This window comes from Podarcis cretensis (genome assembly GCF_951804945.1).
Source record: "Podarcis cretensis genome assembly, chromosome: 8".
In the NCBI taxonomy this organism is placed as follows: Eukaryota; Metazoa; Chordata; class Lepidosauria; order Squamata; family Lacertidae; genus Podarcis; species Podarcis cretensis.
The window spans coordinates 69,569,567-69,595,384 of record NC_137177.1 but is presented as its reverse complement, the minus strand read 5'-3'; the positions used below and the strand labels follow the sequence as shown (position 1 = coordinate 69,595,384).

The 25,818-nt window shown below is 45.2% G+C and overlaps 1 protein-coding gene across 12 annotated transcripts in view; it reads left to right on the top strand.

The window, feature by feature from the left end:
• Positions 1-25,818, top strand: part of VPS13D (vacuolar protein sorting 13 homolog D) — a 121,288-nt gene that overhangs the window by 30,657 nt on the left and 64,813 nt on the right. For 6 of the 12 annotated variants that reach the window (XM_079986641.1, XM_079986642.1, XM_079986643.1 and 3 more), the window contains 22 exons: positions 698-824; positions 2,822-3,002; positions 4,131-4,313; positions 4,425-4,472; positions 5,626-5,845; positions 6,451-6,661; positions 6,894-7,065; positions 7,714-7,820; positions 9,117-9,326; positions 10,482-10,747; positions 11,571-11,704; positions 12,322-12,477; positions 13,692-13,926; positions 14,712-14,786; positions 15,933-16,139; positions 17,148-17,237; positions 17,922-18,062; positions 18,333-18,455; positions 19,601-19,675; positions 21,034-21,139; positions 24,778-24,930; positions 25,540-25,675. In XM_079986641.1, the coding sequence (XP_079842767.1) occupies positions 698-824; positions 2,822-3,002; positions 4,131-4,313; positions 4,425-4,472; positions 5,626-5,845; positions 6,451-6,661; positions 6,894-7,065; positions 7,714-7,820; positions 9,117-9,326; positions 10,482-10,747; positions 11,571-11,704; positions 12,322-12,477; positions 13,692-13,926; positions 14,712-14,786; positions 15,933-16,139; positions 17,148-17,237; positions 17,922-18,062; positions 18,333-18,455; positions 19,601-19,675; positions 21,034-21,139; positions 24,778-24,930; positions 25,540-25,675 (3,356 nt within the window). Of the gene's footprint in view, positions 1-697; positions 825-2,821; positions 3,003-4,130; positions 4,314-4,424; positions 4,473-5,622; positions 5,846-6,450; positions 6,662-6,893; positions 7,066-7,713; positions 7,821-9,116; positions 9,327-10,481; positions 10,748-11,570; positions 11,705-12,321; positions 12,478-13,691; positions 13,927-14,711; positions 14,787-15,932; positions 16,140-17,147; positions 17,238-17,921; positions 18,063-18,332; positions 18,456-19,600; positions 19,676-21,033; positions 21,140-24,777; positions 24,931-25,539; positions 25,676-25,818 lie in introns of all 12 variants that reach the window. The other 6 variants (XM_079986647.1, XM_079986646.1, XM_079986645.1 and 3 more) reach the window with 4 other exon arrangements.

The window sequence follows — 25,818 nt, the reverse complement described above, 5'->3', positions numbered from 1 at the left end:
TGAATTTGGTGATGAGACTCAGATCTCCAAATTCATGGCTTTTTGACATCTGGCAAAGAGCAAATATGTCCCAGTTTGCATGTAATGTTGGTTTTAGTTCATTTAGCTAAGCACAAGCAGAAACTAAGGTGTGTGGCCTTCCTGAAGTGGCAAAGCAAGCGACTTGCTAAGAAGGCACTTCAGAGCACCATGTAAACTACAGCTAAAAATGACCTGCTGGCTGATAAATTTTGTTCTGAGCTGCTGGTGAACACTGGGCATTCTATTAGCAAGAAAATCCTTCGGTCTTGCTTTGGTTGTTTATGTGGTACATAATTGAAGAAGTGCATTACGAAAGCAAAGACAACGTCAGTTATTATTAGTTTGGTACGGTAGATTCACCTATCAGGGCTTTACTAGTTTTGAAAAACCAGCCCTCCTCCTTCTCTTCCATTATATATCTTTTCAAGGAAGAGGCTTTTCTTTTTCTTTTGGCTTCCTCAAAATCTTGATCCCTTCCCCTGTTGTGGGGTGCTGAGCAGGAGGGAGTTGAGAGTTACAGCTTGATTATTGCTGTCAGCCAGAGAGCACCTTGAAACGTCCCCTTCAATTTCTCATAACCCACGTCTGTTCTCGCCTCCCTGGCCCCTTTTACTGTAAATTTGCTGGCAGTGAATGCTCACTCGTGTGGTGTCTGAACCATCTTCTCTTCTTGTAGAAGGAGATCTGGCCCTTCAAGGGAGCCTTGGAAGCCTATCCCTCAGTGATCTCACCTCGCACGGAGAGTTGTACAGGGAACGTTTCACTACCAGCGGCGAAGAGGCACTCATCTTTCAGATCTACAAGTAGGTGGTGGAGACATTGCTGTTTGGCTAGGCTGCTTCAGCACGATCAGTAGGATTCCACTGATGCTTCCAAACCAGGTGTGGGGAGCCTTTGGCCCTGCAGGTGTTGCCCCATGAAGCACGGCCAGTGTGCAGGGATGATGGCAGTTGTAGAGCCCTAAGGCTTACCACACCTGTTTCAGACCAGACCAAAACAAACTAAAATACATTAGATTTATGTGTGGTGATTATAGAGGTTCCCCCTGAGAGTGACAGCATTCCCAAGCCTGGGCAAATATCTCAGAGCAGTTCTTCACCTGTAGTCTGGTCCATCCTTCCATGTGAGCACTCCATCACTTCATTCCAACCTCATTCCTCAGGAGCGATGGCACTGGAAGCCAACATTAGCCTTGTCATTTGCAAGTTTCTGCCACCCTGCTCCCTGAGGTCCTCTGCAGAGACCTGGTGCATATCCTGCTAATATCTGATCCTGTGGCTTTGCCCAGGCTTGGGAATGCCCTCTCCTGGGAAATCCCTTCAACTCCCTCAAGGCTGAAGACATTTGTTGTTCAGGCCTGCCTCTGACGTCTTCATTTTCAGCGCCTGCCAGTTTTGCTTGTTTCCCTAGCTGTTACTTGGTTCACATCATCTGCCAGGTTGTGTCTGTGTGTTTCATTTTTGTTTAGTTTTTAATATTTTACTTGGAACCCTAAACGTTGCGAGCTGCTTTGGGCACTTCATGTTTAAACATCTTCAAATGCACTCACTGCTGACAATTACATCTTTTCAAGAGCATAGCATCAAGGAGAGTCCCTGCCTTCTACAGTGTGCTTTATGATCAGGCTTCCTTCAGAATTATCATAGCTCAGTTGGATAGAGTGTGACGCTGATAGCGCCCAGGTTGCACGTTCGATCCCCATATGGGACAGCTGCATATTCCTGCATTGCAGGGGGTTGGACTAGATGATGCTCAGGGTCTCTTCTGTGGGAATGTTGAGGATAATAGGAAAGGATATATTAGATAAGTATTATACTTCCTTCACTCACGCTAGTAAGTGATGTAGCAGAGCAGATTCCCCTCAATATAGCTGGAAGCTAGTTTGCAGATTTGTTTGAATCTCTTAGTTAAGTTTATTTCCTGGTGTCCCCTTTAATCCCTCTTAAAGACACAAGAGTCTTTCCGAGTAAAGTAACAAGAAGTTTACTCACATTTCAGTTCACAATTCGATCCCTGAAAGGCAGGCTTTTCTTAGTAGTTGCACAAACAAAGTTTTCATAGGGAGACAGAACTCATGTGCTGCTGGCTGAGAGCCAGCAGACAGCAAAATTACATTAATATAACAAAATGGCTGCAGGAGAGCAGCAACAAGGCAGCAAGAATCAAGACTGAGACAGAGAAAATGGCAGCATGACTTGGCTCTTTTATGGAGTCAGCCAGAGCCAAGCCCGTCTCCCAGGTCACATGCAGGGGGAGGATGCTCCAGACCAGTGTAACAGGAAGTTACACTGACAGGATGTCCCCCTGCCTGTGCCCACTCTAGGGAAATGAGGAATATTGCATTTGACTGTACATCCCACTGCTTCCAACCCCACAATTCTATGATTAGAAGTACAGGGGTACGGCAGGACTTTCCTGTACCGAGCCTCAGGGTTGCTCAGAGAGCTTTGGAACTTGGCATTGCTTTCTGAGCACCTGAGGTTTAGAACAGTAGGAACAAATGTCCATGTTCTCAGCTGTCAGGGAGGGACTCATCCCCTGAAATTCTGCTGGGTGTTGAGCTCAGTGTAACACCAGTGTTTCCTGCTTTAGAAGGGAGGGGTAGAGAACAAATTTCACAGTGAGCCAAGATACGTTGGTCTGTTTGACTCCTGCTCATAATGAGGAAGAAGAGAAAAGTATTCAGCCAATAAAACATAATGGCAGCTGGTTACGAAGATGTCATCTGGTGTAGCCAGGTGACCACGGTACACCTGAGCACTTTTGAGTGGAGCACACTGAATGTCTCGTTTCCCACCAGGTACGGCCGGCCTGATCCCTTGCTGCAGAGAGGCTGTGATATGCGCGTCAGCCTACAAATGGCATCGGTGCAGTATGTCCACACTCAGCGCTTTCAAGCAGAAGTGGTGTCTTTCATTCAGCATTTCACTCAGCTGCAGGATGTCTTGGGGCGGCAGAGAGCAGCAATCCAGGGACAGACGGTATGCTTTATAGCCTTCTTTTCAGCTTGCAGGAGATGCCTTCCTTCTGAAACACGAGGATCCTCCGAGGGTTACTGGAGGCTTCTCTGCAATTTGAGAGGCCTCTTTGCGATAGCCCTTCTGTTTTCCCTGCCCTGGGCAGCCAAGGACTAGAAGGCACAGTTCTTTCATCATAATGGCATACATCATAATGGTGCCCCTACAAAAGTAACTTGTGGAATTTCAGAAAATCTTTGAACGTCCACAACATTTTCCAAGCAAGCAGAACTAGAAATCGGGACAGTCTACAGCAATACATAGCAAGCTGACGCATTACTTTGTCATCTGTTCTCCAAACAAACACACTGATTTGAGAGCTAGACCTATAAACAATGAGCTCTCCCTATTTCTGCCATTGCATTTTGCTTGGGGGTGGGATATGTGTGTGTGTATAATAATAATAATAATAATAATAATAATAATAATAATAATAATTTATTATTTCTACCCCGCCCATCTGGCTGTTCTTCCCCAGCCACTCTGAGCGGCTTCCAAAATAATATTAAAATACTGTAATACATCAAACATTAAAAGCTTCTCTAAACATATACATATATTTGCAAACACATAGTATCCATTAAAAATAAATAAATTTAAAAATCCAAATCCCCAAAGCACCCCAGTTTTGAGTGCTTTGGAGAGATTCCGCTTCAGCTCAGATGGGGCCAGAGTATTTCAGAAGTAAGGGGTCTATGGCTTGGTTTTTGAAAAACGGGGGATCTGTGGTACTTAGCTAATTGGGAACCGCTGGCATAGGCAATGCAGAGTAAATGGACCCATGGTCTGAGCTGATCTAAGGCAGCTTCCTGTGTTTAGAAACTTGAATTTCGTGTCAAACTGAATTTTGTGTAATTTTTTTAGTATTTTAATAGTGATATACCTGAAGGTGTAGAATTCAGGCAGACATGGAAGGTCTGGCTTTTTGGCCATGAGAATTTTTGGTGAGATTAACTGAAACCAGTAGCAGGTTTTCAGCATTGTGGTAGTAGTGAAAAATCATCGCTTGATTTTTTGTAAAATCATTCTTCTGCATAGCATACCCATGACATTAACAGGGCATCTTTTGAGACAACCTCTCTCTTCCCTAAGGTACGAGATCAGGCCCAGCGAGCCACCAGAGTTCTTCTGGACATCGAAGCTGGCGCTCCTGTCCTCCTCATTCCTGAAAGCTCCAGATCCAACCATCTTATTGTAGCCAATCTTGGGAAACTGAAAGTCAAGAACCGGTTCCTCTTTGCAGGTACCCCTGGTACCTTTTCGCTAAAAGATAAGGTAAGACTAATGTTCTTGCCTTCACCGTTCTGTACATTGAGTCAAGCTCAGGATACAGTAAAAATGCATTTGTTTTGAAATATTTCTGTCCCTTTTTCCTTTCCCCCCGAGGACTCAATTTTGCAAGGCGGTGTCTACAAGGATCGTATTCTATGTGAGGTATCTCCAAGCATCCTTCCTTGCAGAGAGGGTGCTGGGTGTTTGTGCTGAGAACCCATGTGGAATTCAGCTACTACGCACATTTCATTCAAAACACGGTGTCCATATTTCTAAAACTACTACCGCTGCTGCTATAATAATTGACACAATTATTGCTGCAGTAATTAGTTGCAGAATTCCATAAGGGTTGGTTTGGAATTTTAGCTTGCAGTGTTTTTTTGCTGTGCCTTTTCAAAGTGCTCTTCAGAAGTGCCTCACCTTATTTGCAGGTGTCAGTGGAAAGTGGGTGCCAGCTTGTGGTGTAATTCAATGTTCACAGGCATAACATATCTCCATCAGTGTCCCCCATCACCCATTTTGCCTAGAGTCAGGAGGAGTTGTGCAGCCATCCTTGCTTCTGGGCAACATACCGCAGAGATGGGTGTCATAGGGTGACAACTGATAGGAAGTGTTTGTGGAGTGGGCAGAGGGTATCTTCAGCTGCAGCTGCTTTTCAGGAAGAAAATGCACTTCCAGTAAGGGTCTGCATCGATGGAGTGAGAATTGCTCCTTGTATATGGAATATTTCGTTTGTCATGACATAGCTCAGCTTTTGCTGGCCCGGTTCCTTCCTGACTAAAACTCCCACCAGAACTTGCTAGTACAGCTGTGTTGGCTGGGGATGTAGGGAGTTGTAGCCCCAAAGAGTGGAGGCTGGTTCTTTATGACAAATGGGGCACTGCCCCACCAACCTCAGCTTGCTCCCACTTGCCAGCCCTTCTTACTTAGCATCCAGTTCAATGATTGCCAGCTTCTTCCTCCTTGCTCTCACTTTTGCCCTTGTGGAATTCGGCAGGGAGGAGGATAGGTAGAATAGTAGACTTAGCTAACTTGGCCCGTCATCGACTCTGCCTTCACCTACTGTTAGCTGTCCACCCTAGAGGGAGAGGATCAATGAGACTGTCAGTCCAGTTCTCTCCAATGGACATCAGCTATCACTGGTCCAAAGCATCTGAAGGAGCACCAGGTTAGCTGTTCAAGCCCAACTAGTAGCTAGAGAAATAAACAACAAGGACATTTCCCTTTATGGATTTTTATTTTTTAAAAAAACTTGTGGCCCATTGCTTCAAACAGTGAATTTCCCTAACTTTGGACCATCCCCCATTTTTAGCAGGATTCCATTCAGTTTTCTTCACCACTGGGAACCCCAAAACACAGCATGAAGAAGACAGCAAGCACTGATGAGTCCAAGATGGCATCATGTTCCTCTGAAGGGTTGTTCATGAAACTGTCCTCTTCTGGACCAAATCTGAGTCGGCTAAAAAGTGACCCAGGAGCAAGTGCTTTGGCTAAGCCACCAAAGATGACCACTTTGCCAGTCCCGGACAGTCCTGGTAAGTTGGAGAGAGCTGGACCAACAGACTCATTGATCTTCTCCTGTTCATTTTGTGTTGGTTCTATTCAGATTGGCTACCACTGATGTGGTAAGTTATCCAACAGTCAGGGTGGTCTTGCAGGCCCAGACAGAGGGGGGGGGGGGCATATGGGCCACTTCGCCCGGGCCTCCGATTCCAAAGGGGGCCTCGGTCAGCATATTCACAATTGAATAGGAAGACGGAGAAGTTTTAATTATAATTATAATTTAATAGTCAAAATTGTCTACTTAAAAATAGATTTTTAAATACATTATTGAACTATTATAATACATTTTAACCCAGTTATCCCCAGGGTAAAAAAAGGGGGGGCACATTATCTACCTGGCCCGGGCCTCTGCCTGGCTCTGCAAGGCCCTGGGTCTGGGTATGTACCCTGCTCAATGTAGATTTTGAAAGGTGTTTTTGTGGAGCTGTATTTTTGATAGCAAACCTTTGATAGCATCCTTCACTTGGAGATAGCTTCGAACTGGCCCTTATGATGTAGAATGATGCTCTGCAGTAAAGAGCACTTTTTGCAGAGCTGGACAGGGGAAAGTAAAATATTTTGGGTTGATCTTTTGCAGAGGAACAGATGTGCCTGCTGGACTGCATTGTGGTTGACCTGCAGGACATGGATATTTTTGCTGCTGAAAGGTACTCAAGAGAATATTCGAAAGCTACGGAAGATGCGAGTGCTGATCTGGTCTTCCCATCCTTCATTGTCAGGCAGACAAGGGGGAGCCTCTTGACTGAACCCTTCAGGCTGAAGTTGCAAGTAGAAAGAAACTTGGACAAGTGAGTTATGTGACTCTGATTCCACATTCATTGGGTTGCCTCCCCTCCTAAGTTAAGTTCACTTGCATTTGGAAGATTTCAGCTTGTCATTATGTGGCAGTGTGGCAGTTTTTCATATACTGTATACTTGTTTTTAAGATCACTTCTCAACTGTTTTCATTAAGTTAGTGTTGAAGAACAGCTTCACGATGCCAAGACATTGTGATGACTCGTGTGCATTTTTCTTTTGTAGGGAGATAAGCCATGCGGTCCCCGATATATCTGTTCATGGCATCTTGTCGTCGGTGCATTGTTCCCTGGATCTGAGTAAATATAAACTAATTCGTGGACTCTTGGAAAATAATCTTGGGGAGCCGATAGAAGAATTCATGCGGCCTTATGACTTACAGGACCCAAGAATACATGTGAGAGGAGTGCACTTTTGCAGTTGAAAAATCTGTCCTGAAATATTTGCATTGTGTTAAGATTTAATATAGGCCAGGGGTGGGGAACCTCAGGCTCTCTGGGCCAAATGTGGCCCTCTCAGCCACAACCCTTCACTGGCTCTGCTCCACAACCTCCTTGAATGCTTTTGCCTGGCTGGAATATGTCTGTGGACTCTGGCAATGCCTCTTGCTTCCTTGGACAGAGGATGGAGAGGGACATATGAATAAGCGTAAAAACTAACCTACTGTACAAAGGTAAAAATCACGTTTACACTTATCGTTTCACCTGCTTTTTCTTCCGGCCTTGTCCACCACTGGCCATTAGAAGGCTCTTGACTAATAAAGGACTGGGTCAGATGAAAATATGGTTGGAGAGGAAGATTCTGAATGTTGAGGCTCTATTGAGGCATAGGAGTCACGTTGAAACACTTGTTACTGAGTGTGTAGGTGTGGAGAATTCCAGTGGACTGAGAGGTGTGGTGATGAGGTGGAACACAAATTGTGGGGCTGCCGTAAGCAAAGACTGTGATCCTTCAACTTGGGAGTCGTTCAGAAAATGTTCTGTGCACATGGATAGGAAACTGGAATCCTTCTCCGCAACTGTTTTTGTTCATTTCTCCTTTTTAGACTGTGTTGAGTGGTGAAGTGTACACTTGTGTGTCTTTCCTAATTGACATGGTCAATGTAAGTCTGGAACTCACTAATCCTCAGGGGAAGGAAGGCTCATTAGCCAGGTACGTTTCCCCACCCTTTCGAGAGAGAGAAAATCTTCTTTACTGCGTTTGATTTTTTCTAACCTGGTTGCTTTTTATTTTTCCATTTTTCTCCATGCAAGGGATGAATGATAAAGGACAAGAGGGAGGGTTCAAATGATGAAAGTAGGGGACAATGTCGCTTCCTGTGGGTGAGGGGTGGGGAGACTTTTTTGCAGAGGTTTGAAAGAGAAACGCCAGGCGGGGGCGCTTTTGAAAACCTTGAGCAAGGGGCATCAGCCTGCTTTCAAACGTCCCCTCTCCGCCCCCCTCCCACACTTTAGGCCGATGGGCTTGTGCCTTGCTCGATCAAAGGAACAGCCACCCCACACCTGAGTCCATGTATACTGTCAGGTGCAGGGCAGGGGGTAATGGCTTAATGGGCCAAATGGGAAGGAGTCCTGGAGCGCCATGTTTAGTCTGTGGGGTTGGAGGTTCCCCACCCTTACGAAGAGAGGGCAGACAGTGTGCTCAGCACGCTGAACGACGCCAAAAGGAAACTCCTCCTAAACCAGCAAGATTGTAAAGCAGGGCAAGTACAATTTAGAAGGGAATGTAACAATTTGCAATAGTGTCCATTCCAGTGTATCAGTCCTTCACAGCTCTTAACCCTGCAGCACGCTTTGTGGCCAATGCGCCCTAGTGCTGTCACAAGGCTCTGCCCATCCTGTTTGGCTACAGCAAAACTTAAGGCAAAGCCATAATTCCTCACTTTCCCTTGTTTTCATTTCGTTTTGTTAGCCAGATTGAGGCTGGCTCAGAAAATCCGGTGCCAGGGTGATCTCTGCTTACAGTAGGGAATCAGCAGCTCTGTATGACTTAGATCTGGAATTGCCAGGGACCTTCTGCATGCAAAGCAGCCACCCTACCATCAAATTACAACCTTTCTCCTTACCCTCCTACACTTAGCTAGGTAATAATAGCTCAGGAAGTTTCCTCACACCAACTCAAACTATTGACCTGTCTAGCTTGTTGTTTTCCATACTGACCGTGTTCCAGCTCTCCATTTCCTTGTACTTAATTTTCCCACCAGCCACAACAGGTTGCATCCGATGCTAGACCCATTGAAATGAACAGCGATCACTCATTTTGGTCCATTAATTTCAGTGGGTCTGCTCGTGAGTAAAACTCAGTTGGATACAACCCAGTTCTTCTGGGGGAAGTGGAGGAAGCGTATGCTACAATATGCAAATATGAGCAGAATATTTGGCAACTGTTTGGAAGCATTTTGTGAGGTGCTTTTTTTTGTTTGGTCTCCCTTGCTTCAAATTCCTTTAGGTTTGACTTTAAGAAGTCCAAATTGCTCTTTGAGGGTTTCTCAAACCAAACCAAATCCATCAACTTGGTTTCACATTCCATGATGGCATTTGACACGCGGTACACAGGGCAGAAGATGGCTTCGGGAATGCCAAACGTATTCAACTGTATCTTCCAGTCATCGAAGAACAGCAGTACTCAAGGAGCAATACAGATTGAGCTGCATTACAGGTAGGAGGAGCCCGAGATCACCGTGCCACTGAGACCAAGATAGATGAGACAGACAGCCCAGTATTGGCTCAGGTGGAACAGGTGGCCTTCAGCTTGGTTTTCAGCCTGCAGGCTAAGGGTCACTGAGGACTTGAGCCTCTGTGTCAAGGCCACCTTTTCAGGCAAGATTTCATGGTCTCTACGGCATCACTTGGTTCATTAACATTTATAATTTAGAACATAAGAAGACCCCTGCTGGATCAGTCCAAAAGCCCATCACAGTTCAACATTCTGTTCTGAAGGTGGTGAATCAGGTGCCTTTGGGGAGCCAACAAGGGGACTTGAAATGAAACTAGTGTGACTGGATATTGGAGCACAGCTGGCAGCTAAAGAACCGATGCCAAGCTGCTGAGCTGTTTCAAGTACCGCATATACTCGAGTATAAGCCGACCCAAATATAAGCCGAGGCACCTAATTTTAGGACAAAAAACTGGGAAAACTTATTGACTCGAGTATAAGCCGGTTCACCACACCACAAACCTGGTGGTGGCAGCAGCGGAGGAGGAGAAGAACAAGCAGCCCGAAAGGGCTGCTTTCGGGCTGCTCGCTCCTTCACCGCCACCGCCACCATGGGCAAAGGCAGAAGAGGAAGGAGCAGCCCGAAAGGGCTCCTTTTGGGCTGCTCATTCCTCCTCCGCTGCCCCTGACAGCGGCAAAGGTGGGGGAGGAGGAAGGAGCAGCCCGGAAGGGCTCCTTTTTTGCCGCTCGTCCCTCTGCCCCCCCCCCACTAGCAAGAGCAGGCATAGGCGCCCGGTTGGGAGAGGCACAGCGCAGCGCCTCTCCCAGCCATGGCTCCTGTGGCTGCCCTTGTGAGAGGCGGGCGGCGGTGCAGGGATGAGTGGTGAGAAAGGGCTCGTCCCTCCGCCGCCGCCTGCCTCACTCAAGTATAAGCCGAAGGTCAGCTTATATTCAAGTACATACGGTATATCCTTTTGAACCAGCGATGTCACAGCATCGATACTAGAACAAAAGATGGGTCTCAACCGTCGTGTAATCAGCTTTGCTTGCTTAATACTCCCCCAAAATAATTTCAAAATGATGGATGCTCAAAAGTGGGCAGTTGGGGTTGATAGAAGGTGCATAAACATACTCATTGTTCACATCTCTCCCCGCTAGATCTACCAAGGATTCCTCCTGCTTCACAGTTGTTCTGAACAACCTCCGCGTGTTTCTCATCTTTGATTGGCTAGTGCTTGTCCACGACTTCCTGCAGACGCCCAGCGACACCAAAAAGGAGTCCAGCGCCACTCCTTCCCGACAACGCAATTACAGCAGTGAAGCCGCTGTTGTTCCCAAAGCAGTGAAGTGTGGGATAGTTACAAAGCGTTCTTCCCTTCAGGTCTCTGCCGAAAAGCAGTTGGAGGTCAAGGTAAATGTGACAGGTAAGGCAAGAACTCGGGAGGCTGGGAAGGGAAGGACTGGGGGAAGTCAGAGGTCAAGGCTTTGCCATGGTGGCAACCCATGCTTCTATCCACATTATTTGTGCATCATTCTGTCATACAGTGGGGGGTGAGAGTGGGAGAGATGAAGCCCAGGGATAGAGCATCTACCTTACACATAGAAGGCCCCAATCTCTGGCATGTCCAGGTGGAGTTGGGAGAGTTTCCTGCCTGAAAACCCAGAGGACCACTGCCAGTCAGTGTGGACAAGAGCTAGATTATACTGTCTCAGTATCAGGCACAGTTTCCTATGTTCCTGTTGCCGTCATGAACACAGAACTCAGTTTGCAGGTTGAACACCTGCAGTTTCAGACCTGAACCATTACAGTAGGGATGATTCAGGTTCAGCCTGGATAGACCTGCTTGGCAGGGTGAGGAGAGAACAGCCAGTCTGTGTTAACCCTGGTTTTTCTCCCGCTTATCTGCCCATACCACACCCCATTCTAGAGTTTGCCACTATGGTTAGGGACAGTAGCTCTCAGAGTTCTGTGTCGACACCCAGCGTTCTGCGAAGTGTTGAATGTGGCTGCAAAGATGAACAGAAATGATGAGCCAAGTGTGTTATTTGGCCATTGCTGAGAATTAGCTACCTTTCTGTGATGCTTGATGGAGAGTCCCATGCATCAGAAATTTTAAAAAGCTGTTATTTACCTTAAATTTCTCATTTTGTGACATCTGACTTTCCACACTAAGCTGGAGAGAGAATGTTGACAGTATCCAAAACCCATTAACCAACAGTAGAAATGCTTGTCACGTTTCCCTTCAGATACTGAATTTGTGGTGGTTGAAGACATGTCCTGTGTGGATACCAATGCAATTATTCTGAAGGGGACCACGGTTCTCACATACAAACCCAAACTAGTGGATCGCCCTTTCTCAGGCAGTTTGTCTGGCATTGAGGTAAGAGTGCATTCTCCTGCCGCCTGATGCAATTCTAGCAGGTGATGATGTTATTTTTGGGGGGCGGAGGAAGCTTACCTGTCATCCTAATGCAGGGGTTCCCAAACTCTGGTCCGCAGGGGTTCCCAAATTGTGGTCAGGTGGTCCGCAGTATGTCAGCATTAAATATCCATATAGATCTTCAATTGTATTTTGTTGCTTCTTGCATTTCTTATATCGTATTTTATTGCACTGCAACTTAAACCCTATGGAGTGTGAATTGTAATGCTATGAAAGACAAAAAATTAAAGAAGTGATAAAAGCACAATTAAAAATCAGACAGCATCTAGGGGCAGCACATCAAAATTTCTACAACAGGCAAGAAAAAGAATGAAGCTGTCTCCTAAAGTGTATCATAAGAGCTTTAAATAATCTAATAGGGTAGAATCCAGCAGATGCATAAAAGCTGTATCTCACCATAACTTGGACCAGCCTTCGAAAATCCACTGCCTTGCCCTGTCCCGTCCCCCCCCCCCCCCCGCAGCATATTTTGGGTATCACAGGGTGTGGGGAGGGATACAATTGTGTTGGCGGAGGACCACAAACATCGTGCTTGATCTCTGTTCCGTGTCATCTAGGTTTTTTCATGCCGACTGGGAAACGAGCAGGAAACGGCACTCTCAATCATCGACCCTGTGCTAATTCAAGTTGAACTTGTGGGGAACTCTTCATATCCAAGCGGCTCAGGGTTGTTGGATGCCTTCAACAGTGAAGACTTCCCGCCTGTTTTAGAGGTAATGCTCTAAATCAGCCTGTGGTGGCTGGGGTTGATGGAAGTTGCCTCCCCAAACATCTGGATAGGGGCAGGCTTCTCTAAATGAGCGTGTTCAGCGTTCTCAAATATACGTGCAAGCTACCCTGCAAAGGGTGTCGTAATTGCTTTCCTTGGAAGTGTCATAATAACATGTAAAACGATTGAGTGAGTTGGGTGTTGGTTGTGTTAAGTTTAGCCTGGAGAAGGGAATTCTGAGAAGTGATATGAGAGCCATCTTCAAATATCTGAAGGGCTGTCACTTACAAGATGGAGCAAGCTTGTTTTCTGCTGCTCCAGAGGGTAGGTCCCGAACCAGTGGATTCAAATAGCAAGGAAGGAGATTCCGACTAAACATTAGAAGGACTTTCTGGCAGCAAGAACAGCTTGACAGTGGAACGGGCTGCCTTGGAAACTGGTGGGCTTTCCTTCCTTGGAGATTTTTAAAGAGAGGTTGGATGGCCATCTGTAAGGGATTATTCAGCTGCGATTCCTGAATCGCAGCCAGTTGGACTAGATGACAGCTGCAGTCCCCTCCAACTCTACAATTCCATGAAACCTTTCTTTAAACAAAAATAAGCTATATAGCTGCTTGTACAGATGTGCCTTTTTGGAACAAAGATGTGTCCTAGGACACCTGGGGGGGGGGGAATATTGTACTTCTTGGAACAAGGGGTTGGATTCAGACACCAGTGAACAGATCCTAATCCGAAATTTATATGTGACTTTTTTGCCAATTTACTTCGCTTCACAGGGCAGATATTTCCCCCATTTTCTTCCTTGGTATAAATGGATTATTTCAACACTGGGATGGGGATCCTGTGGTCTCCTAGAGGCTGCTCATTTCATCCCTGACCATTTGTCATGTTGAATGGGGCTTCTGAAGTTGCAGCCCAACAACATCTGGAGTGCTACATCTGGAGTCCCCATTGCTGCTTTAAACTCCATCATTTGATAGAAAGTTCATGGCTCCAGTTATGAGAGATTTGTAACATTTAACACCTGTCTTTGTGTTTTAGATTCTGATTTAATTTTAAACCAGGTTGTTTTAAAAGAGAAACATAGGGGTTTGGGGGTTTTTTAATGGTTTAATTAACAGGGTCAAGTAATTTTTTTTTGTTTTTAGTCCACTTCTATATTCTGTAGACATTCCCACTTGCTAATTTCTCTTTGCTGCTGTTTCTAATTTTTATTTAGATTCAGTTACAAGCATTGGATATCAGGCTGTCTTACAACGATGTCCAGCTGTTTCTGGCCATTGCAAAATCCATTCCTGGTCAGACCAGCAACGCTGCGCCAGACCCAGCTGCTGCTTCAGATGCCAGGGCCACAGCTTCTCCTTCTCCTGCTGCTTCCTCCTGGGTAAATGAGATCCCAGGACTGGTGTCAGAAACCATAGAAACGTACAAGCACACTTTGGATCCCGTTCTTGGTATGAATGCATTTTTTTAAGTTAAACTTGTGTTACTTCCGCCTTAAGTCATCCATTGCTGAGGTCATGCATAAGATTTAGTACGACATACGTGGGTAGTTTGATTAATTCGTTTAACTAAAATATACAAATGAAAATAATAAATGATACAATAAAAAGGAGATTGTCTGAATGTGATCACAATCGTATCGCTTGCTTATCTGCCTCCCCGCAAAAAATCCTTAATTAATTACATTTTTCAATGCTTGGTACAGATAAGACATTCAGTGTCATATACTCTCATATTTCTTGCCTTTGAGTGAGCAAACATACTAGGAAGTCCATCCATGTTGTCATCTAAACCAGGAAACCATGGTTAACAGCTTGGGAATAATTTCCTGCTTAATAACCACAGATTCCCGGTTCAGCTGACACAGGAATGGAAGACTTCCTGATTTGCTTGCCTGCTTGCAGCCAAAAAGCGCGTTCCTATCTCAACTTAAGCAAAGATGGCAATCGGAACTCAGCCAGTATGACAGCTTATATATTGTTATAGCAGTTCTAGGCAGTTGGGATGTGGCTTCATAATGACAGCAGTATATCTACAGTCTTACTCTGGTTGACTTGTCCCCAACCTTGCTAACTGTGTTAACTGTTTATGCTACACTGATAATACTACTTTTCTTGAAAATAGAATTGTTCCTTGTGTTTTGCAATTGACCGCTTCCGTAAAATATTTTGGAGGGGAAACAGCAGGAAGTGAATATGTGTTCAGGCCTTAATAGCAACTTACTATTTAATTGCAGAGTTGCAGCTGGCCCGACTGCAGGAACTGGGGTTTAGCCTAGATGACTGCCGCAAAGCTCTATTGGTATGCCAAGGTATGGTTATTTTTGTGTGACTTGCAGATGTTATAAAATCATCCTTATAATAGTTTGCTGCAGCAAAACAGGAGTGCATTCCACCCTTTGCAGGTGGACAATATTGTCGGTCCACAACTTTTTTTCCTCATCTCTCCCCCTCCCCTGCCCCTCAGTGCCATAACATTGATTGTCCTTACCCCATTTTTGTGAAGATGTGATTTTCAACTAGAGGGGTGGACCTGCTACCAGGCCATGGCCTGATCTAAGAAGGGCTGCAGCAGCACTACCACCATACAAAAGTGCACTTTTGTGTTAAAGGTTGGAATAAGTTGAAGACTACCAATATAAATCGTTCTTATCAGTTTATTATTATGTATTATTACTTGTTGAATTTATATACCGCCCTATACCTGGAGGTCTATAACCTTCCTCCTAGACCATCCAAATAAATTAAACAGTCAGGATGGCAATAAAGCTGCTTTGGTGGGGAAAGAGGTATGGCCCTTCTTGGCAAGGGTTTTTGGCTGCTCAAAGCATGATTTTATTCCTTCCGGCTACGTATATAGGCATGGAGGGAGTTTCTTTGGCCTTGGGTGTGCTTAAGGGATAGTAAAGGAAATGTGTTTCCAATTAGATTGATAGATAATATTAACCTGGTGGCACTTTGAAGGCTTCTGTTTTTATTTTATTTTTAGCTCAACCCAGGCGCTGTGGGTTAAACCACACAGCCTAGGACTTGCCGATCAGAAGGTTGGCAGTTCGAATCCCCGCGACGGGGTGAGCTCCCATTGCTCGGTCCCTGTTCCTGCCAACCTTTGAAAGCACATCAAAGTGCAAGTAGATAAATAGGTACCGCTCTGGCGGGAAGGTAAACGGCGTTTCCGTGTGCTGCTCTGGTTCGCCAGAAGCGGCTTAGTCATGCTGGCCACATGACCCGGAAGCTGTACGCCGGCTACCTCGGCCAATAAAGCGAGATGAGCGTCACAACCCCAGAGTCGGCCACGACTGGACCTAATGGTCAGGGGTCCCTTTACCTTTACCTAATGTTTTCAAGTACAAAGGGACAAGCCTGCATTATTGGGACAGAAGCAGTTTTCTTTTGACGTCCTTCCTGCTTTGCATTGCTTAGTAGGTGTCTTGATTGTTTGCTTGTTGTGCACTCAGGTCAGCTGAAGAAAGCAGCAAGTTGGTTGTTCAAGAACGCCGAGCCTTTGAAGTGTGCACCGTTGGATTCCAGCCACCGTGATATCCAGGGCCCCATGGCTCTGCGCTTAATCTCTGGAGTAGAAATTAAAGCAGACAGCATCTGCATTTGCTTTATCGACGACTGCATGGACTGTGATGTTCCCTTAGCTGAGCTAACCTTTTCACGTAAATATTCCCACTTTATTTGCAGCCGTTGCTGCAGAGTTTGTTTGTTGTCACATGGCTTGCGTTTCAGTTCGTTGAGGCTGGGGAATCTTGGAGTGATGAGGGCATTTTAAGGTTCTTGGAAATCCATCCTGTAATCTCTTCTCTTGGGAAGTTAGCCACATAAGCTTCAGTCAACGCTCAATGCTGGTCAGGGTGTGGTATGTAGAATTGCAAGTTTGCAAGAACCTGAGGATCAGCCCTTGTACAGCAAGGTGGGCTTTTGGAATAATGCCTAGCATTAATCAGAATTTACCCAGCATCTTCCTCCATTAACAGGGAAAGAAAAGCATGCCCCGGGTGTTAAGTGCCTTTAAGAGAAAGAGTGAGTTTAGGAAGGCAACACCTGAGACTTCAAGCAGGGTTGCTGGGCTACATACCAGTCTCCACAAAACCAATGAATCCATCAGTCTCAACCCACTGTTAATATCAAGCAGGTCTGCCAGTAAAGCATTTTGAGTACTAGAGGAGGAAGAAAGGAGAGGTAGAGTCTCAAAAGAGCAAAAAACTGAAAAGGAGCAATTAATGGCCCAATGCATTTCTGAAGATACTCAAAGTTTATTAGGCTTGTTTGTTTACAGTTCATGGGTATAGGACACAATGCTGTACATCTAAGTACTCCAAGGAAGAATATCTTGGAAACGTGATGCCATTTAATTTGCCTTTGTTTTGCACCTTTGAGAGCCCCCCTCTTCTCCTCCCACTTGGGATCCAGCTTTTGTTACAACTACTTCTGATGCTTCATTGTTGTTTAAAAAGAAAAAAAGTGACAAGGGTGTGTGTGTATGTGTCGTTTTGTGTGGGTTAAATGCGTACCTGGATAGAGTCCTTTAGAGCACCCTCTCACAAAGTGATGAACTGAAAAATGTTTGTTAACTATGGACTGAGGCTGGGAGGGGATATGATTTATTTATTTTTAAATGGTTGAAAAGTTGCTCATCGATTTTTGTATAAATGGTTTAATTTCAGACCTGAATTTTCTCCAGCATCTAAGAGCCAGCCCTGAAGGTTATGCGAATTTTACACTCTCGGGAGATTACTATAACCGCGAGCTTTCGGGTAAGAAGGGTGGGGAGCTTTGTGACCAAACGTGGCTCTTCAAGCTCCTCTATCTGGTCCTCAGGGTTTTCCTGTGGTGGTCACCACCTACTGACCCTGCTTTGCCCCTTCCTTGTGTGTTTTTGTCTGGCTGGAATGTGTCCTTGGACTCCGATAACGCCTCTTGTTTGCCTGGATGGAGGGCAGAGTGGTGTGTGTGTGTGTAGCCTACTGTACAGAGGCAACATTTACATTCATTGCTCTGTACACTTTTGCCTCTGGCCCCATCCACCACTGCCATTGTGGCCCCCTGGAAAGTCGCACAAAAGGAAACATGACTCTCAGGCTAAAAAGGGTTTGCCACCCTTGAGGATAAGTGTTTGTGTATTCCCAGCATTTGGCACTCAGAAAGATGCTGCTTTAGCCACCATGGCTAGCAGCCATTTACCTGAGTTTGCTGTACATCTGAGAATACTCTTTTTTAAAAAAGAAAGAGAAAAAAAGACCTGTTTCTGTCTTTATGCTACCTGAGAAGCAGGTAGTTAGACTGGGGTACTTCTGCTTGCATTTGAAGCTGCAGTTACTCCAATAAAGCATAATAACATAAAATGCACTGCAGCATGTGTGAAACTGGTATGACTGGCATTCAAAGTCCGTGTTTTAACCCACCGTGATGATTGGTCTGTTTTCCTCTGTTTCTCCCAGGCTGGGAGCCTTTTATTGAGCCCTGGCCTTGCTCTGTGTCCTGGCAGCAGCAGTTAGCCAGCCGCCTCCACCCTTCCCGGTTGAAGCTGGAAGTGAAAGCAAAGCATCGTTTGGACATCAACATAACTACTGTGTTAATCGGTATGTCAGGCCTGTGGGGTAGTAAACCCACTGAATTTAACCAGCCTAAGTTAGTCTTGCCCATCAATTTCAGTGGGTCTGTTATCAGTAGGACTAGCATTGGCTGCAACCCTTGGCTTTGTTTGCATCTTTCTCTAAGCCTAATTTTTTGGGGGAAAGGAACTCTGCAGGCACCAGAGAAGTCATTGGTTGTGCAAATTTTTTAGCTTCAACCTGACCTGTGCTATATTTTCTTTTTTCTTCTTCTTCTGTTTCTCTGTCTGTCTCTAGAGCAGTATGCCAGCACCAAGCAATCATGGATGGCAGATTATTGCAAGCAGGAGAAGGAAGTAGAGGAAGTTGAATCTGAAGACTGGATGGGCTCTTCAGTTGATCCTCCATCCTTCGGACAAGGTATGACTTTTATTCCATTACAGTGGGCTTTTTTTTTTAGCTTGTGATTGCACATGCCGCACTATAGTTGTAGAATGAGACAGTCATAATATTGCTCTTAGTAGAATGCTTAGGGCACTGCCTTTGGAGTTCTCCCCACTCTATGCTTCATTCCTCTCTGATAATTTGCTGTTGGGCAATTCGGCTTCAAACTGAGCGCTTGTTACCGCCTGTCTGTAACTTCTATGTGCATAATACTCTATTACACAAAAGGTCTGTTGGTAGTGTAACCAGGCCACGGAGCCGTTTTCTGGTTCACTTTATTTCATGTTTACACCCTACTCACAGTGGACATCCACATCAACATCCTTTCAGTCTCCTGTGTGGCCTCAAGCCCAACTTCCCAATGTTTGTCCCAAGCTCCTACCTGCACTGCCAACCACTCCCAATCTCTTAACCAGGATCCTGGCTCTTGCATGACCTTCCTTCCCGCTCTCCTAGCTGTATGGGCACAAGCCCCACTCAGATTGAGAAGACTGTGAATGGGTGCTGAAGCGACTTCTAAACCCTAGATCTTCCCATCCTCACTCCTTTGCCTCGGGACTGCTTCCCAGTCAGATGCCTCTGGTCTTACATCCCTCGTGGTATTAACAACTCTGAGAGAGAGTGACTGAGATGGTAGGAGCGTCCTTGATACCCAAGGGGAAATACTGCATTGTGGCCTCTGTTAAAACCTTTGATCTCTGTCTTTTAAAAATAAATAAATGATTTCTTCGATACAAAATCCTGAAAATGAAAAGCTTTCTTTTGCACCTACTTTCTCCCCATATCACTATATTTTTGTTGCGGTATTTCACACCCCCATTGTCCTGGTTCACATGCAGCGCTAAACCATGGTTTAATTTGATTGTCCAAACCTGGCCTAGCATCTTAACCATGGCTTATTAACCACAGGTCAGCCACACCCATGATGGTTCATTGTTCATGGTTTATATTAACCATGGCTTGGTGTTGCATGTAAACCAGCTCAATGACAGGGGCTCTTTCTCTGGCCGTGTGATACCCTTTCTGCTCATAACTTCCCCTCCTTTGGGTATGTGCAACAATCTTGCCTGTATATCTGCATTTTCCCCTTCCTTGCTAATGTTGTCTTTCCTGTCTGCCAGGCCTTCCTCTTGTCTACCTTAGAACTAGGAGTACAGCCAGTCTGACTAACCTAGAGCACCAGATGTATGCTAGAGGTACTGTATTGCAAAGTTGAGATGCTTTGCTCTTTCCCAGAAATGTCTTGTATAGCAGATAGTTGTTGCTTCTGTGTCACTTGTCAAAAGGAGCCAATGTGATCTGTTAAATTGCTTGCAGTGTTGCATAATTAAATCCTACTGGACATTGGGATATGTGTTGATCAAACTCAATATGAACCTTTTTTTATCAAAGCTGGCCAGGCTTTATTGAGCTCCTGTGGACATACCCAGTTAGATTTCTCACTTCCCTTTCTTCGAATGGTGTAAATAAATAAAAACATAAGCATCCACTTACTGGAAATGTCATTTCCGGTGAACTTACTTCACACGTTGGTGTGTTAGGGGTAAAATTAATGTTGCTGTGGAATCCAGGGCCTGAGAAGAAGGGTGCAGTCCTTGAGTTCCCAGCAGTCTCTCCTAGTGTGTAGGCTCAGCAAATGTTTCAATCAGATTCCCACTGGACAGACAGATGTCCAGTAGGGGTTTTTATTTTATTTAGCATAAAGTAAATGAATATTCATGGCCTTTCCCAGCAAAAGTTCATAGACTTACAAACGTAGAAACAAAGTAACGGAAACTTTATGAGTGATGAACCACCCTGTACGGATTGGTCCTAAAGCTGAGCTCTGCTTTTATACCTTTTAATATTGCCGCTAATGGCTATTAATTTCTCATCTTATAACTATTAGTATCTGTGCAAAACCTAACAATACGTTTGTTTAATGATTGGGTAATCTTTATAAGGCTAAAAATCCTTAAGACATGAAAACACCGTTTTGATTCTATCTTAACTTCTGAGCTATAGCTCTCTGATGTCTCTGCAGAAAGTTCTCTTAAACCTAACTCTGCACCTACGCCTGCACCTGCTCTATCACAAAAATGCAAACTCACAAAATATTCTTAAGTAAATTTCCACTCAGGCTTCGCAAACTAATATATAACAACTCAAAGGCTGGCCCCATTTTGAGTGAAATGGGGTTTGTATCCTACCTTTTTCACTAGCTCGCCCCGCCCCCGGCTTTACCCAAGCAAAAAAGAAAAGTATTTACTTCTCCCCTGCATGATGTTGTGCAGCAGGCAAGGATGCTAGGCTTCTCCTTAACTGGAAGCAATGCACAACACACTATTTGCAGTGTTTCAGGCAAATGAACAATCTAATCCAGCTGACTGGGAATTTTTTGGAGAGAGTGATCTCTAGCCCAGCATTTGAAAATTTGGAAGAAGGCTGTATTCAGCTGGTCAAGCTAGGAACGGTGCCCGTAGCTGGAGCAGCGTCTGATCCCAGCAAGAGAAGAATAAGCCCTGCAGGTCAGTGCCCATAGCTTCCTAACTTCTTTTCCCTCCTTCCCTCACAGCTGAAATGAAGACGCCAAAACGCAGGCAGCCTTTTGTGCCGTTTGCCCTGCGAAATCACACGGGTTGCACTCTGTGGTTTGCCACTTTGACAACAACACCGACCCGGTAAGGAATTTGGGGTGGGGAGGAGGAGGTGAATGCAGATCTTGATTTGGTTTGTTTTTTTGTTTTTAAAATATTTTTATTAACGAATTCCACATAGCAAATTATGAAAACATATCATATTCATTATTTTCCCCCTTCAAACCCTCCCTCCCCCCCCCAAGAGACTTCCCTAAGCTCCTCTCTCTGATTTCTCAGCACATATTATTCTCTGCATGTTGTAAAATTATACATATTCTTACATTATCTATCTATTATGTTGACGCTTAATAAATGTCTGTATGCTTATTCAAAACCTGCCAAGGAGTCCCAATTCATTTTGTTGTCTTTTTAGATAAGCTGTAAAAAGCTCCCACTCTTCCATAAAGTCACAGTTGTCCTTGTCCCGCAATTTGTATGTCGCTTTGGTTTGTTTTTAAAGTGTGTGTGCGCGTAACCCCCCCCCCCCCCAAACCTAGAGGTTGGAAGGATTCATTTTCTTGAAGGACTGGCTGATTTGTTCAGAGAGATTCCCGCCCCCCCCCCCGCCCCAAATTGTTGTGTCATGAAAAGGCAAGGGAAAAGCAAGTTTATATGGTGTGTTTTTTTTAAAAAAAATAATATTTATTACTTTTAAACCTTACAATAAAGAAGAAAAAGAAAGGAAAAAAATAATATGATACAATATATAAACAGTACACAACGCAACATTAACACATTAGACTAAACAAAACAAAGCAAAAACAATTTAAAAACATACATCATACCATTTCAATGCCTTATCTTTCATTCCCTTGTTTCATCGACCTCCTCTCACCTCCGTTTTTGTATTCCACTTCTATTAATTGTTTCAGCAATTCCTTTCCATCTTTCTATATTTTCTGTCATATAATTATCTTATCTTGTTTTAACCTTATTTTCCATTAATACTATTGTCAGGGGCTCAGGAGCAGAAGCACAGGGAAGAGGGGAGATGGAGAGCGAAGAGGAAGAATCTGAGGGCAGCGTAGGGGAAGATGACAGTGGCCCGAGAGATTCCATGAGCCTCTCCAGCGAATCGGAAGATTCACAGAAGGGGGCTCCAATGGCCAGGGCAAGGGGGGTCCTGGGAGGGACGCACCAGAAGCTAGGGGCCAGCAAAGCTCCCAAAGCAGCAGCTGGAGATCGGGACCAGTTTCCCCACCAGAGCGTAGCGGGGGGGAAGAGTCCCATGAGTCAGGGCTGACCACGCCCCTATCGCTGAGTGAGGGAACGGAGGGGAAGTCCGATCCAGCTAGCCCCCCCGAAGGGGGAAGCAGTGACAGGAGCAGTGTAACGGTCAGGAGGAAGGTGGCCGGGTGGGCGCGCGCGCCAAGTTCAAATGTACAGGCGCGCGGGACAGCAGGGGGCTCGGATTGGGAGCCAGGTCCTAAAGCACGCCGGAGGCAAGGGGAAGAATCCAGGGACTCTTCAGCATCAGAAGAGTCCAGAAAGGGCAACACCCCGGCGGGCAGACGGACCCAGAGGAGGAAAGAACAACGGAAGAGGTGGAGTAAGGCTAGAGTCTTAAACTGGTATCTAGGGGGAGGAGACTCAGACGGAACTTCGGCGGTCTAGGGTTTAAGACGTAGAGCTGCGCGCTACGGCTTTGGAATGGAAACTGAACTTCAATAAAGACTTTTGTATATAACCACGACCTGGCGTTGGTCCTCTGTGAGCTGGGATCTTGGGCAGCTCTGACAGCTATAATACTTATTTATGCTTAACTCCTTATAACATTTCTACTAAAGCCTTATAATTTCATTCCAACATTTTTCTGACACTCATTAATTTTACAGTATTTCTATAAATAAACTTTAAACTTTTCCCAATCTTCTTCCACCGTCTCTTCTCCCTGGTCTCGGATTCTGCCAGTCATTTCCATCAATTCCATATAGTTCATCAACCTGGTGATCTTCTGTCCGAGGCTCTTAACTCTTTTCCAAGTCCCTTCTGCAGGTCTTCTTCATATTTATACATGCACTTTACTTTGTCTTCTGCTGATCTTGTTCTTAATTTCCTTCCTTTGATGCTGAAGAGTAGATCTCGGGGAAGCTCCGACCTAGCATTGTTTTTATTCCTTCTTGACAGGTCAGCCAAATCTCTGTAATTAAAACTAAAATCCAAAAGATATTTCAGGACGTGTTTCAAAATCCCTCCAAATCTGAAAGTCCCCACAACTCCAATCTCCTCCTGACCCAGGTCCAGGTCCCAAAGGTCAGTAAATCCCTGCATGAGGTGATCTATCCAACTTTCCTTCTCCAGTCCAAGCAGGGCTCCAATCCTCAAAATCTGACCTTCTCTGAATTCAATCATAGAAGGCAACAACTTATAGTCATCAAATTGCCTCTGTAAGGCTGGGGCTCTCTCTCTCTCCACCCACTTTAGGTTCAACAACAACAACTTTCTCCCTCGCCTTCTCCACAGCCTGCCACGCCAAAGTAGATTCCTGCATCGATTCCTGAACGGCTTATGTATAGATGTTCACTCTTTGTCCCAAATTAGTCACTTTTTGTCCCAAGTTATCAATTTTAATAGTCATCAAATCCGTCTTCTTGTGGAGCTGTTCCAATGAATCACTTATCTTACATAATGCAATCACTAAGGCTTCTTCTGTCGACATTCTTAACCTATCCAAGGTCAATCCCTGGTTCTCACGGTTTTTTATCTTGCAGCTGGAGATTCCACCAGCTCAACTCTTGTAACAGTTTCAAAGGCTCCCTCTAGAGGGAAACAATTTCTATTTGTATCAGTCCTTTTAAGCACAGTTCAAGCAATAAAATTAGTTTCAATTTTCAGTTACTTTTACTCCTTTTTAAACGCAGAAGGAGACAATGGAAACAATGTATTTCTCTTATTTAACTAGCTGTCAAGATACGTTCTATTCACAGTCAATGAACTTTCCCAAAACGTCAGTCTTACTAGCAGCCCGTTTCCAGGTTCAGAGCGGTGGTAATTTAACTTTCTTCACTCTCTCCTGCAGGCTTACGCGATCCCAAATTTCCCCCCTCTTCTCCTGCTTCGAAGGGGGGTTTAATGATTTTAGCCGATGGAAGTTTAATCCGTTACAGAGGACTTTCCAAGACTTTAGCTTGCAAGCTCTTTGCTTCAATCTATTTACAAAAGGGGGAGGCGGACTTCCTGTTTGAAACCTCCCCGTTTCGGTGCCAAATTAAGACGTTTAAAAATCCAGTTTTCCGTTCTACTCACGGGTAGTTGTTTAGGATCAAATTGTCCACAGGAAAAAGTCAGCGCTCTCCGGCAACAGCAGTGCGGCTTCACTCCGTGAAAGAAGCAGTCAATTCGAAGCACCGCGCCGCTCACCCCACGTTGCTCCGGATCCCCGAAACCGGGTTTCCCCATGAGTAGGGGAGGCGCAAGAGGTGCCAGCCGAATCCCACGTTCACAGGCTTCTCCCGCCTGTGATTTTTAGTGGGTCTCCGCCTTCGCCGTGGCGGCCAGACCCTGATTTCCACGGAGCAAATTCCTCCCGATCAGAGGAATTCTGCCATTGTCAGAGGCGCCAACCTGGAAGTCCAGCAAGTTTATATGTTTGTCTGCGTAGGATAGACACTGAAGACTTTGAAGTTGGCAAAGCAAGGTCCACACAAAAACTGACAGTCTGGTATGACTTTTGCTTTTAGTGCTGCTCTCTCTCACAGCGGAAGCCCGGGAGTCATCCCGGAGGAAAACGGATCGTTTCTGGATGGCACGCATAAAGTCAGCGAGTGGCGAGAAGTTCTTACTGGTGAAGAGGTTCCCTTTGCATTTGAAGCCAAAGGGAAACAGCGACACAGGTGACACATACTGAAACCACATTGTGATTATCCACTTGCATTTCGATGCTTCAGCTTTTGACTGTGCACCTTGGAGAAGGTAACCTTTAACTGGAATTTGAATGGCCCTTTAGTGGATCAACTGCAAGCTCCAGTGTGCTGCATGCAGCAAGTTCCAGGATCTGTTGCAGCAGCTCCCAGTAAGGCTGAGATCCCCTATCTGAAAGCCTGGAGAGCCATGGCTAAATGTGGACAAGGTGCAGGGAACTGTTAACCCTTCACATGTTGTTGGATTCCAGCTCCCATCATCCCCAGCTAGCATAGCCAGATGGTCAGAGATAAAGAGAGTTGTTGTCCAGCAACACCTGGCAGACCAGAGGTTCGCTATCCCTGGTTGAGACAGTCCAGAGGTTCCTGGACCAGTGGTCTGACTCTGTATAAGGCAGCTTCATATGACCCAATAGTATTGTGCTAGTGAAAGTCAACTGGTCCTTTAACCGGGAAGCATTTAGTTTTGCTGTCAAGAGATAATGCTCTTTTATTTTATTTTTTTGCAACAAGGTGAATCTGGAAACTCTTCACTGTTCCTTTGGTCTTAATGTTAATCTGCTTTATTTTAAAACTTAACAGGCACACACACGACCTAAGAATTCACCAGCTGCAAGTGAGAGTAAATGGCTGGGAACAAGTCAGTCCAGTGTCGGTAGACAAAGTAGGAATATTTTTCCGGTATGCAGCTCCTGATAAGAGCACATCTTCCTCTACTGTAAGTCCTGATGCTTCCTTCCTCCCCCACCCACCCATTTTAGTAGTTGATGCTGTTTGGCTGTTCCCTTTCCTCAACTTCCTTTCCCCAGCTGTATCAAAGTAGGTCTGTGCATTGATAAAAGACTACCAAAAAAAGCAAGT